The 14,117-nt window shown below is 48.5% G+C and overlaps 1 protein-coding gene across 1 annotated transcript in view; it reads left to right on the top strand.

Moving 5' to 3' along the window:
• Positions 1–4,902: 4,902 nt before the first annotated feature.
• The window catches only part of LOC130478757 (metabotropic glutamate receptor 6-like), a 30,124-nt gene continuing 20,909 nt past the window's right edge, over positions 4,903–14,117 (top strand). Inside the window, exon 1 of the mRNA XM_056850965.1 lies at positions 4,903–5,397. Within this exon, the coding sequence (XP_056706943.1) occupies positions 4,903–5,397 (495 nt within the window). The remainder of the gene's footprint in view (positions 5,398–14,117) is intronic.

Below are 14,117 nucleotides of genomic sequence, written 5' to 3' on the forward strand. Positions count from 1 at the left end.
TGCCCTCCTCAGGCTCTGCCCCAAAAACCTCCCGCCAAAGAGGGACCTGGCAAGCCCCCTCTTGCGTATACGGAGCCCCGTGTTGCCTGCTTTGACTGACAGCAGCCCTCCAGAAAGAGAAAGGCGTGTGCTTCTCCGATCTCAGAAGCTAAGCAGGGTTGGCCCGGGTTAGTACTTGGGTGGGAGACAAGGAGTTACCAGGGTTGCTATGCAGAGGAAGGCATAGCAAGCTGCAACCGACTTGTGGCGGCCCCAGAAAGGGGCTTCCAAGGTGACTGAGAAGCAGAGCAGGGGGGTTGCCATTGCCTTCCTCTGCAGAGTCTTTCTCGGTGGTCCCCTCGCCAAATAGTGACCCTGCGTCGCTTCCGAGATCTGATGATATTGGCCTATATCGTACCATTCCACATGGTGACCTGAGAGCGCTTTCTTCCACCTTAGTCACTGCTCAGAAGGATATAATTGTCAGAAAGTGGCTTCCAGGTCTCGGACTGGGAACAATAAGAAGAAACGTTGGTTTTTATATGCCGACTTTCTCTACCACTTAAGGGAGACTCAAACCGGCTTACAGTCACTTCCCCTTCCCCTCCCCACAACAGACACCCTGTGAGGTAGGTGGGGCTGAGAAAGTGTGACTAGCCCAAGGTCATCCAGCTGGCTTCGTGTGTAGGAGTGGGGAAACAAATCTAGTTCAACAGATTAGCGTCCACCGCTCATGAGGAGGAGTGGGGGAATCAAACCCAGTTCTCCAGATCAGAGTCCACTGCTCCAAACCACCGCTCTTAACCACTACACCACACTGGCTGAATATGAGAGGAGAAAGTTGGGTTGTTTGGGCAGGAAGATTGTTAGGCCGAAGACTAGGGTTGCCAACCTCCAGGTACTAGCTGGAGACCTCCTGCTATTACAACTGTTCTCCAGCCGATAGAGATCAGTTCTCCACTTTGGCAATTGGACTCTATGGCATTGCAGTCCCTCCCCCAAACCCTGCTCCACCTCAAAAATCTTCCACCAGTGGCAAAGAGGGACCTGGCAACCCTACCAGAGACAAACATAACATTTGTAAAGCAGGACTGCTGTGGGAGCACCCGTCCCGCACTCAGTCCCAGCATACATTTCCTTTTTAAAAAAAAAATGTCTAAGAAAGCACTTTCGGATGTGAGTTTTGCAGGACAGGATCGCACAGACCCCAAAACATCATTCAAAAACATGACATAATATTAAACACAATTCGATTAACAACAACCCCCCCGCCCAAAAAAGTATTGGAAGCCACAGCGGGCGCTGTGGTGCCCATTGGGAATTATGTGGCACAGATCTTCAAATGCACCAGGGAAACCAGTTTGCTCTCAGCAGCGACCGTAGCCATTAGAGTACAGCCTATTGAAAGCATTGCATTCCCCTAAAGCATGAAATATTGCAGCTTGAATGCCTGCGAAATGGGACATCGTTTTAACAAAAGCCGTGCCTGGAGGGAGGATGTGCGAATTGTACACCGAAGAATTTCCCTGGTGCAGACGCCTGAAGCTGCAGAGAAGTTAGGGTTGCCAACCTCCAGGTACTAGCTGGCGATCTCCTGCTATAGAAAATGCAGGCTCCAAATCTCAAGAAAAGAAGGGGAGACGGGCCGTTTCCGATTCTTCCTCAGTCCCTCTTCCATTCAGTACATGACTGTGCAAAAGTCTCCTCACAATTCATTACCAGAACCACCTCTAATTCCAGGAGGGAACCGGTTTGACTATCCTAATAATGGAATAAATGAAAATTGGAGTATATTAGAGGTGGTTCCGGTAATGAATTGTGAATTGAACCTGCATTTTCTCTTGTACCTGGCTGAAGGACATCTGAAAATAAAAAGACATACAACAATATGAATTTTCACAAGCTTTTGTACTAGTATTGGACTTTTATAACCATGGACGGTGTTAGTAATCTTGTGTTACTTATCTGGCTATTTATAGCTATTAGGATAGATATATAGTTTTACTGTCGTTGATTTTGTTTCCCATGTTGTGTAGCTTGTATAATATAACATTTTGCACTTTGGGATACATTTTCACTCCTGTGTTTGTTTCCTTACAACCTCCAGGTACTAGCTGGAGATCTCCTGCTCTTATAACTGATCTCCAGCCAACAGAGATCAGTTCGCCTGGAGAAAAGGGCCGCTTTTTGGCCATTGGGCTCTATGGCATTGAAGTCCCTCCCTTCCCCAAACCCGGTTCACCAGATCAGCCTCCGCCGCTCACGTGGAGGAGGGGGGAATCAAACCCGGTTCTCCAGATCAGAGTCCACTGCTCCAAACCGCTGCTCTGAACCACTACACCACGCTGGCTCTCTAAAGTAGTTTTCAGTAGTGGAATGGGGTGGTCCCGGTCCAGCGTGAGGGAGGCAGGGAGGGAGGGAGATGGAGAAGAGACTGAGCAAGAGAAGGATGGAGGGGGGGGGTGGATGATTGGATGGATGGATAGCCAGAGACAGATTTGTCTGGGATTGCTGGAGAACTGCAGAGCCCCTCCCGGTGGCCTCATTTCTTCCCAAAGCTGTGCTCTACCTCTGCTTCCCATCCGGATGTCAGTGGCTGCACTTTTTTCTCCCTCCTTGGATGTTCCAGAACTGAAGCCGCCGGGTCTCGGGTCAGGTACCAGGAAAAGCTTTCAGAAACCGATTCCTGACTGTCGGTCATCTCCCTCCCTACCGTTCCTCTCCCGAAGTAAAGCATTGGATGTCACCCGTCTTAGTCCCGGTTGGGGTGTGTGTGTAAGTGTGTGTGCGTGGGGGAATTCGCCTTTCTGAGGCCCAGAGCGGCACCAAATGCTTGCCGTGACCTGGTTCTGCAGGATCCGGACGCCAAATACAACAGGGAGGACCAAACAGAGTGGGCTAACAGAGTTTTGGCACCTGATGGGCAAACGACATATGACACGGGAGTATGGTTGCCAGCCTCCAGATGGTGGCTGGAGATCTCCTGCTATTACAGCTGGTTTCCAGGCGACCGAGATCAGTTCACCTGGAGAAAAGGGCCGGTTTGAAAGGTGGACTCGATAGCATTAAATTGTGGAACTCCCTGCCGCATGAAGGCTTTAAGAGGGGAGCGGACATGTTCATGGAGGAGAGGGCTATCCATGGCTACTAGTAAAAATGGATTCTAGTCATGATGCATACATATTCTCTCCAGGATCAGAGGAGCATGCCTGTAATATTAGGTGCTGTGGAACACAGGCAGGACAATGCTGCTGCCGTCGTCTTGTTTGTGGGTTTCCTAGAGGCACCTGGTTGGCCCCTGTGTGAACAGAACTGCTGGACTTGATGGGCCTCAGTCTGATCCAGCATGCCCTTTCTTAGGTTCTTATTATACCCCATTGAAGTTCCTCTCCACCCCAAACCCCGTCCTCCTTAGGCTCCACCCCCCAAATCTCCAGGTATTTCCCAACCTGGAGCAGGCAACTCTACATTGAAGATCTATGAGTGAAATTCTCTGCCTTAAAAAAAAAAATAGCCGCTATATCCCCCTTCCCATGAAACAGATCCCAGCTCTGGGGAAGGGACAGGTTTGTTGGTTCTCGTAGGTTATCCGGGCTGTGTAACCGTGGTCTTGGTATTTTCTTTCCTGACGTTTCGCCAGCAGCTGTGGCAGGCATCTTCAGAGGAGTAACACTGAAGGACAGTGTCTCTCAGTGTCTGGGCCAACCTAAGAAATCAGCAGTGGCTGAACATGGACTGACCCAAACAGGACACAGGGTCTTATTCCAAGACACTGAAAGACTGCACAATTCTACCAACTATTTTGTCAGATTGCACAGAGAAGCCATTGAAATTCATAAACATCAGCACAACTTTAACAGAAAAGAAGAGAGTTTAAGAATGAATAAGGCTTGGCTTCCTGTCTTGAAAACCTCCAGACTAACAAAGACTACAGTCAACAATAGCCATGCAGATTAGCTTTGGATTTCACACATTAACAGATCACTTCAGGATACAATGGTTCCATATTAACATACCACACCCTCATCAGCACATTATCTTGATACTTACAGGACAATGGTTAGCACATTACCTTTGTTACTTTTTGCAGGACAATGATTCAGCTCAAACCCAACCCCTTTCTGACTATATATTACTCTTCCTACACACTTGACATTGAGAGACACTGTCCTTCAGTGTTACTCCTCTGAAGATGCCGGCCACAGCTGCTGGCGAAACGTCAGGAAAGAAAATACCAAGACCACGGTCACACAGCCTGGATAACCTACAAGAACCAATGAACTCTGACCGTGAAAGCCTTCGACAATATTTTGGACAGGTTTGTATTAGGAAGAAGACACAGGTAAGAGAGTTCTACAAGGTTGCATCCCAGTTGCCTTTAAAAGAGCTAGCATGGCGTAGTGGTTAAGAGCAGTGGCTTGGAGCGGTGGACTCTGATCTGGAGAACAGGGTTTGATTCCCCGCTCCTCCACATGAGCTGCAGAGGCTAATCTGGTGAACTGGATTTGTTTCCCCACTCCTATACACGAAGCCAGCTGGGTGACCTTGGGCAAGTCATGCTCTTTCAGCCTCACCCACCTTGCAGGGTGTCTGTTGTGGGGAGGGGAAGGGAAGGTGATTGTAAGCCAGTTTGATTCTGCCTTAAGTGGTAGAGAAAGTCAGCATATAAAAACAGCTCTTCTTCTTCCTCTTCCTCTTCTTCCATTGCTCCTAGACTCTATCGTATTTTACAGGCGCTGCCCCTGTGAAACTGCCATCTCCTCCAGGAGAACATATGTCTTTAGTCTGGAGATCTGTTGTAATTCTGGGAGAACCCTAGATCCCACCTGGAGGTTCTCAAACCTAGATAGACCCCCCCACTGTAAGCCTGTTTTCTTCCGATTCCCAGGCTGTAAGCATTGTGGGATCCCTGCAAGGCACATCATGAACTCTGCCAACTTCCCACTGTTTTGGATATGGCCACTATGGACCTTGGGCCCTAACCCAAGTTGGGTCGATGGCCACCAAGCAACACAACCACACTCCATCCGGATCGAAGGGGACATCACCCTAGGCGGGCTGTTCCCCGTGCATTCCCGTGGCCCGGCCGGGGTGCCGTGCGGGGAAGTGAAGAAGGAAAAAGGGATCCATCGGATGGAAGCCATGCTCTACGCCCTGGACCAGATCAACAGCGACCCCGACCTCCTTCCCAACATGACCCTGGGGGCCCGCATCCTGGATACCTGCTCCCGCGACACCTACGCCTTGGAGCAGTCACTGACTTTTGTGCAGGCCCTCATCCAGAAGGAAACGTCCGACGTGCGCTGCTCCAACGGTGAGCCGCCCATCATCTCCAGGCCTGAACGTGTGGTGGCCGTCATCGGGGCCTCGGCCAGTTCTGTCTCCATCATGGTGGCCAACGTGCTGCGCCTGTTTGCTGTGAGTAGAGGGGAAGTCCTTTCGAGCAACACTTCCAGGAAAGGAGGCGATAAGGGGTTGGCTGGGTGGGTTCCTAATGAATCTCAACACCAGGTGACAGAAGTCAACGACAAAGAGCACAGGACGTATAGGTCTTTTATGCATGGGAGTTTTACCTTAGGTTCATCGCTCGCTGGACCCACACTTTCCTGTTGCAGATCTATGCACCAGCAGTCTCCAAGCTCAAATCAAGAAGCATTGGAGTCCCCGCCCCTTGAAACGAGGCTTTGTAATTGGCTGTAGTGCTTACTGTGAGAGAAAAGTCCCCCAGCCCCCCTCCGAAACCCAAGTCATTTATGCCTGGGTACTTTCACTCACATTCGCCTCCTGTCTGTCTCGGTTGTTCCTTGGAGTTATGCATGAGCTTTCCGTGCATTAGAGATGACCTCGCTGCCAGCCCTCACAAGTCCCAGGACTTCTCGTTCCTCTATTAACCCGATTCTTCCATTTCCCCTGAGATCAGCTCGGGTGAAATCCCCACGCATAAGGCAAAGCTCAAGACACGGAAGCTTGGGGGAGTGACATTTCTCTCACAGACCACACTATAGCCAACTACAAAGCAGCGTATGAAGGGGTGGGCATTAAAATGCTTCCTGCTTTCTTGGAGTTCTTTCTGATCAGAAGAAATGATTTTAGAAACAAGTCTTAGGTTTCCCACCCCCCACTCATCCCTTTTAAAGAGCTCCGTTTTTTAAAATGCTTTTTTCTGTGGCAATTTGGTTTTGAGGGGGGACAGGGGACTTTTCTCTCACAGTAAGCACTACAGTCAATTACAAAGCAGCATTTCAAGGGGCGGGGACTCAAATGCTTCTTGATTCGAGCTTGGAGACTGCTGGTGCATAGATTCCCAACAGGAAAGTGTGGGCCCAGCAAACAACGAACCTCATGTAAAACTCCCGTGCATAAACGATCCTAAGTGCTGCGTCAAAAACACATTTTAAAAAAAACGGAGCTTTTAAAAAACGGGGAAGAAACCCAAGCCTCATTTCTAAAATCTTTTCTTCCGATCAGAAAGGACTCTGAGGAAGCAGGAAGCATTGACTCCCCACCCCTTGATACGCTGCTTTGTAATTGGCTGTAGTGCTTTCTATGAGAGAAACATCACTCCCCCAAGCTTCTGTGTCCCGTGCTTTGCCTTATGAATGGGGATTTCACCCGGGCCAATCTCAGGAGAGAGTGAAGAATTGGGTTAATAGAGGAATGAAAAGTCCTGGGATTTGTGAGGGCTGGCCGCGAGGTCATCTCTAATGGACGGAAAACTCATGCATAGCTCCAAGGAACAACCGAGACAGACCAGGGGTGAACGTGAGTGAAAGTACCCATGCGTAAACGACCATAGACTTAAGAAGTAGGAAGGGGGAGAGAGAGGGAGAGGGGTGTAGTGGTTGGTCTGTTGGACTAGGACAATGTGGAGGATGGAGGTTTTTTTTTTTGCGGGTTTCCACTTGTTTATATGTATGATGTCTGTCCCTAACTAGAAATATTCAAAGTAATTCCATTGAAATACACGCACATATACAATTTCATCAGATAAAGTGTCTCAAATTCAAAATGTAATAAAGGCCTAGTCGAGTCAAGTCAAGTTTATTAATACGGTCCATTTGAACAGCCAGAAGATAGTTTATCATATTGTCCAACTTGATAAAACTAAAAACTGTTACAAATTACAAAAATCGATAAAAAAAATCTGGTATTAATAAGATATACAAAATTAGTGCATGACACAAAAGTGGCTTGCCAATTTAAGATTACTAAAAATATAAAAGTATAAAAGAGTTTAACAGTTTTTTTCCACCCTATTTTTGCATATTTTAATTGCGATGGCAAAGAATTTAGAAGTAGGGAGCGAAAGATGAGGAGTCTCCCCCATCAGAAGCTTCTTAGACGGGAACTCAGCTGACTTATCTGGGAATCTACTGATCAGGGGATCAATAAAGGCCTATCGAAATTGAGTAAGACCCATATGTGATATTACCCCCAAGTGGTTCCACCTTCTGCAAGGTGGTAACTGGAGGTGGAGATCTATTACAACTGGACTCCCAAGTGACAGAGATCAGTTCCCCTAGAGAAAAAGCCTGCTTTGGAAGGAGGACTGTATGGCATGATACCTGCTGAGGTCCCTCCCCTCCTCAAGCCCCGCCCTCCCCAGGCTCCACCCCCAAAATCTCCAGGTATTTCCCAACCTGGAGCTAGCAACCCCAAGTAGAACAGCTAGACTCAAGTCCAGTAGCGCCTCGGAGTAGGGGCTGCCGGCTGTGGGTTGGGAAATACCTGGAGATTTGGGGGGTGAAGCCTGGGGAGGTAGGGCGGGGTTTGGGGAGGGGAAGGACCTCAGCAGGGTATAATCCCTTTTTCTTCTTCTTCTTCTTCTTCTTCTTCTTCTTAGAGAGAGAGAGAGAGAGAGAGATCCAGCCTCCCCCCCCACCAATTGCATCAGCTTTTAGCAATCTCTCTCTGACTCTACCTCTTTCAGCTCCTAAGAACTGTGCTTCCTTTTCAAGAGGTGAACTGTGACCCCACAGATGCTCACACTGAAATAAATGTTAGTCTTCCAGGTGCCCCTAGATTTTTGTTTTATCCTCCTTTCCCCACCTAGATGCACACCCACCCTCCCTTCCACCGAGAGGGGAGTCATCTGAGGGACGGCTTGGCCAGAGCCGTTCAAGCCGTGGAGGGGAAGATCAGCCGGGCGTTACGAAATGTGGCCATTCCTTTTGTCACGCAGGAGAGCTTATCAGGAATCACAATCTCCTTGCTCAGGGACAGAGACCCAGATTTACTGATATATCGCTCCCACTATTAGTAAAATGTAGTATTAGTAAAAAGTGGACACGGGCCATTTATGCATGGGTGGTTTTGCCTTGGATTTGCCACTCTCTAGGTGCATGTTTTCCCCATCCAAATTCTCAAAATTCATCAGTAAGCCCCCATGCAGAATTTTGAGAATTCGAATGGGGGGAAATGTGCATTTCGAGAGAGGCAAATACAAGGCAAAACCTCCCCATGCATAAATGGCCACCATTGGGTACCGAACCAGAGGAGAGACAGGGTTCAGGTGGGTTTCTGTAGCTGGGAATATGCTATGGTAAGTGGGGAAATCCTGCTTTAAAAGAATACACTGAGGATCTAAGAGCATTCATACCCGCTGTGGTTGGGGTGTCCATTAACCATTTTTTGGGGGGCCATCAAGTCACAGCTGACTTCTGGTGACCCCGTAGGGTTTTCAAGGCAAGAGACGTTCAAAGGTGGTTTGCCATGGCCTGCCTCCGCATCAGGCCCCTGGTATTCCTTGGAGGTCTCCCATCCAAATACTTGCCAGGGTTGAGGCTGAGAGAAGAGAAATATAATCCCGAAGGAGGAGGGATTGCTGGAGAAGCTGATGGAGTGTATTTGTCTGAATGAACTAACTTGTCTTTCACATGGCCAAAAGTCTGAAAAATTGAATGCTTTTCTTTTGTCTAGAATGTTCAGTTAGTTCGAGCTTGTGTAGTTTGACGTCGATGTAATTTAGTAATTTGTGTTCTGTGTGTGTGTTACGTGCCGTCAAGTCGCTTCCGACTCATGGCGACCCTATGAATCAAAGTCCTCCAAAATGTCCTCTCTTTGACAGCCTTGCTCAGATCTTGCAAATTGAAGGCTGTGGCTTCCTTTATTGAGTCCATCCATCTCTTGTTGGGTCTTCCTCTTTTCCTGCTGCCCTCAACTTTTCCTAGCATGACTGTCTTTTCTAGTGACTCTTCTCTTCTCATAATGTGAGCAAAATACGATAGCCTCAGTTTAGTCATTTTAGCTTCTAGGGTCAGTTCAGGCTAGATTTGATCTATAACCCACTGATTTTTTTTGGGGGGGGGGCAGTCCACGGTATCCGTAACACTCTCCTCCAACACCACATTTCAAAGGAATCTATTTTCTTCCTATCAGCTTTCTTCACTGTCCAGCTTTCACACCCATACATAGTAATAGGGAATATGATTGCATGAATTAATCTAATCTTGGTGGCCAGTGACACAACCTTACACTTCAAAATCTTTTCTAGCTCCTTCATGGCTGCCCTTCCTAGTCTCAATCTCCTTCTAATTTCACGGCTGCAGTCTCCCTTTTGGTTGATGGTGGAGCCAAGGAATAGAAAGTCTTGAACAATTTCAATTTCCTCATTGTTAACCTTAATTTGTGTTCTAGGCCTTTGTTTTTATTTGGTTCCTTTTAATAAAGTATTGGGGGGGAAATGGGGGAAGAATCATAGAATCATAGAGTTGGAAGGGACCACCAGGGTCATCTAGTCCAACCCCCTGCACAATGCAGGAAATTCACAACTACCTCCCCCACACACTCCCAGTGCCCAGAAGATGGCCAAGATGCCCTCCCTCTCATGAACTGCCTAAATTCATAGAATCAGCATTGCTGATTCTATGAATTTACCACCCCCCTGCAAAAAAAAAGGCTAAGAGTGTGTGACTGGCCCAAGGTCACCCAGCAAGCTTCCACCCAGCATGGTGTCGTGGTTAAGCTTTCGGACTGGGACCTGGGAAACCCAGGTTCAAATCCCCACTCATGCCATGGAAGCTTGCTGGGTGACCTTGGGCCAGTCACACACTCTCAGCCTCGACCCTGGCTAGTATTTGGATGGGAGGCTGCCAAGCAATACCAGGGGCACGGCATGGAGGCAGGCAATGATGATGAAGAAGAAGACGAAGAAGAGTTGGTTTTTATATGCCGACTTTCTCTACCACTTAAGGGTGAGACTCCAACCGGCTTACAATCACCCTTCCCCTCCCCACAACAGACACCCTGTGAGGTGGGTGGGGCTGAGAGAGTGTGACTTGCCCACGGTCACCCAGCCGGCTTCGTGTGTAGGAGTGGGGAAACAAATCCAGTTCACCAGATTAGCCTCCGCCGCTCGTGTGGAGGAGTGGGGGAATCGAATCCGGTTCTCCAGATCAGAGTCCACCGCTCCAAGCCACTGCTCTTAACCACTACACCACGCTGGCACCACCTCTGAGCGCCTCTTGCCTTGAAAACCCTACGGGGTCACCCTAAGTCAGCTGTGACTATATGATCCCCCCCAAAAAGATCCTTGCTTGGATGGCTCAAGCTAGCCTGGTGTCTCTTCAGATCTTGAATTCTAAGCAAGGTCAGCCATGGTTACTGTTTGGATGGGAGATCACCAAGGAAGTCCAGGGTTGCTACGCAGAGGTAGGTGATGGAAAACCACCTCTGTTCGTCTCTGCCTTGACCTGACTTGTCCAAGCTAGCTTGATCTCATCAGATGTCAGAAGCTAAGCAGGGTCAGCCTTGGTGGGAGACCACCAAGGAAGTAAGGAGTTGATACGCAGAGGTAGGCAATGGAAACTACCTCTACAGAACATAAGAAAGGCCATGGTGGATCAGACCAAGGTCCATCGAGTCCAGCAGTCTGTTCACACTGTGGCCAACCAGGGGCCTCTAGGAAGTCCACAAACAACACAGAGAGAATAGGTAAGCATCATGACTAGTATCCATTTTGACTAGTAGCCATGGATACCCCTCTCCTCCATGAACATGTCCACTCCCCTCTTCAACCTTCCAGGTTGGCAGCCATCACCACATCCTGGGGCAGGGAGTTCCACAATTTAACTATGCACTGTGTGAAGAAATACTTCCTTTTATCTGTCTTGAACCAGCTTCAGCAGATGATACCCCATCCTGGTATTACGAGGGAGCAAAGCTTCTCCCTGTCCACTCTCTCCACACCATGCATAACTTTATAGACCTCTAGCGTGTCTCCCCTTAACCGCCTTCTTTCCAAGCTAAACAGCCCTAAGCTCAGTTCGGCTCTTGCCTTGAAAACCCTACGTGGTCACCATAATGGCCTGTGAATTGACAGCACTTTCCACCACGATTCTTTAAACTGTAATTGACCCTTTGCCGAGGGGAGAGGAAGGCATCTCTGAGTAGCAGCTGTTGGCGGTCGGCATCTGCACTCAAAAGCTCTTTAGAAGACACTGGGAGGGAGGATGCCCCTTCATATTTTAACAGAAAAATAAGAGGAATATTGGGTATGAAGAGGGGCACCTAACCTCCCCCTTATGTAGCGTTGCCAATTCTACGTTAGCAAATTCCTGGGGATTTAGGGGTGGCGGCACCTGGAGAAGGCGGGATCCGGGGAAGGGGAAAGACTTCAGCAGGCTACAATGCCGTAGAGTCCACTCTCCGAAGCTGCCATCTGTATTGGAAAGCGAACGGGCAGATGTCCCTTAATTCTTGTACACTTGGCTAGTGCGTAGAGGTCCAGAGGATTGCGTGCGCATGTCTCTTCCATGTGATCGCGGGTGCATACGAACTCCCGTCCCAGCATGCCTCAGCCATAAGCGTATTTCGTTTGGGCCACCGTCCACCCAGATTTTTTTTTTCCTGATAACCCGTTTTCGCCCTTCAGTTGCCAGCCTTCTTGGGCATCGACTTGTCTTTCCTGTCCAGTATTAAAATACTGTGCCCAAATGTCGAATGTGTCGAGCCTTCCTGAGCAGCTGGAAGCCAGCTTCGGCCAACAAAGATGTAAACTGCTTTGGAAGAGCTCCTAGGTAGGGATGCCAACTTCAGGTTGGGAAATGCCTGGAGTTTTGGGGGATGCCTGGGGGCCGTCAGAAGTCGCCTCACGTTCCCCCTGCGTTACCCCACGTTTTGCCCGCATTTTCAGAAACCTGTTTCATCTCAGATTTGAAAATGAGGGCAAAACGGGGAAATGCAGGGGGAGAGCGAGGCAACCTCTGAAGGTGGGGAAATAATGAACACAGAGCCCCGAAGTTGTTGGAGAGGTGAGGAGCCTGAGTAGGGTGGGGTTTGGGGCAGGGAGGGACTTCAATGCCCTAGAACCCAATTGCCAAATTTCTCCAGGTGAACTGATCTCTATCAACTGGAGATCAGTTGTAATAGTAGATCTCCAGCTAGTACCTGGAGATTGGCAACCTTGGCTGTTCTTCCAGGAGAGCAACAGGCCCACCCGGAGGTTGGCGACCTTGGCCCCCTGGAAAAGGTGCCAGGGAGTGGGAAATCAGTTTGCCCTTCTGTCGTTTCAGAATAGAATAGAAGTGTTATGCAGGTAGGGTTGCCAACCTCCAGGAACTAGCTGGAGATCGCCCGCTATTACAACTGATCTCCAGCCGATATAGAGATCAGTTCCCCTGGAGAAAACGGCCGTTTTGGCAATTGGACTCTATGGCATTGAAGTCCCTCCCCAAATCCTGCCCTCCCCAGGCTCCACCCCAAAAACCTCCTTCTGGGGGTGAAGAGGGACCTGGCAACCCTATATGCAGGAGATGCATTCAGATTCAGCAACTCAAGGGAATCCTAAGACATGAACCCGTCTGCCCAATACCCATTCTACCTAGGGTTGCCAGCTCCAGATTGGGAAATAACTGGAGATTTTGAGGGAGGAGGCTGAGGAGGGTGGGGTTTGGGGAGGGGAGGGACTTCAATGCCATAGGTTCCAATTGCCAAAGCAGCCATTTTCTCCAGGTGAACTGATCTCTATCGGCTAGAGATCAGCTGTAACAGCAGGAGATCTCCAGCTAATACCTGGAGGTTGGCAACCCTAATTCTACCACACAGATCTAGCTGAACTCACTCGCCCGCATGCTTGCGCTGGGTGACCGCAGCCTCACACACACCAGCTTCAGCCGTTCCTGACCGGAGCTCCTGCTCATTTCGCTGAAAACCCTCTAATCCCCGTCACTAATCGCTTTAATGGGTCTTCGCGCGGACCCAAAGCGGGCAGGAAAGGGAGATTCAGGGACACGAGGAAAGGGACAGTTTGGTTTTACCCTGATGGATCTGGGATTGGAAGGCGTACCTTGCTTTCCAGCCGGAGGAGGGATTGGAGTGGGACCCCAGATCTCTGGCTGGGGCGACCAGGAATTGAGCCGGGGAGGGGTGTCAATCTGAAATGTAAGGAGAGGGCCGTGGCTTTGTAGCAGCGAGCCAGGACGATCAGTTCCACCCACTGTAATGTTCTCTGGCCTCCGTTTCCTATCTGACCTTCTGACAGCTTGAATTCCTCGGGGCCGGGCTGTTGCTAGGACTGGGCAGCTCTGGGTTGGGAAATACCTTTTTGGTAAATAATTTTTTTATTTTTCCATACAATCATTATACATTTCATTACATATTGTAAAAAGTCTAATTTCTTTGACTTCCCCTCCCCCTTCCTCTGATCCTTTAATTAACATTTTTTTTCTCTTTGTATTGTTTTTATAATTCAATTATAACAAAACCGTCAATACCCAATACATCCGTTCTGAATTAGATCAAAATACATTTGTTAATATCACATTTAAGTTCATCTCTACAATAATTAATCCATGCCTCCCATTCTTTTGCAAATTCATTATCATCCTTTTGATTTACCGACGCCGTAAGTTTTGCCATTTCTACTAATTCCATCATTTTTTCAATCCACTCCGATTTGTTTGGTATATCTGTCATTTTCCATCTCCTAGCATATACTATTCTGGCGGCAATAGTAGCATACATCAAAAAAGGTCTCTGGTTCACTATAGTATCAGGTATTATACTCAATAGCATCATTTCTGTTGTTTTAGGGATATTTTGTTGTAATATCAACCTTAATTCATTATAAATCATGTCCCAATAATTCTTAGCCTTCTCACATAGCCACCAAACATGATGAAAAGAACCCACTTCTTTTT

This window comes from Euleptes europaea, chromosome 1 (genome assembly GCF_029931775.1).
Source record: "Euleptes europaea isolate rEulEur1 chromosome 1, rEulEur1.hap1, whole genome shotgun sequence".
Classification (NCBI taxonomy): Eukaryota; Metazoa; Chordata; class Lepidosauria; order Squamata; family Sphaerodactylidae; genus Euleptes; species Euleptes europaea.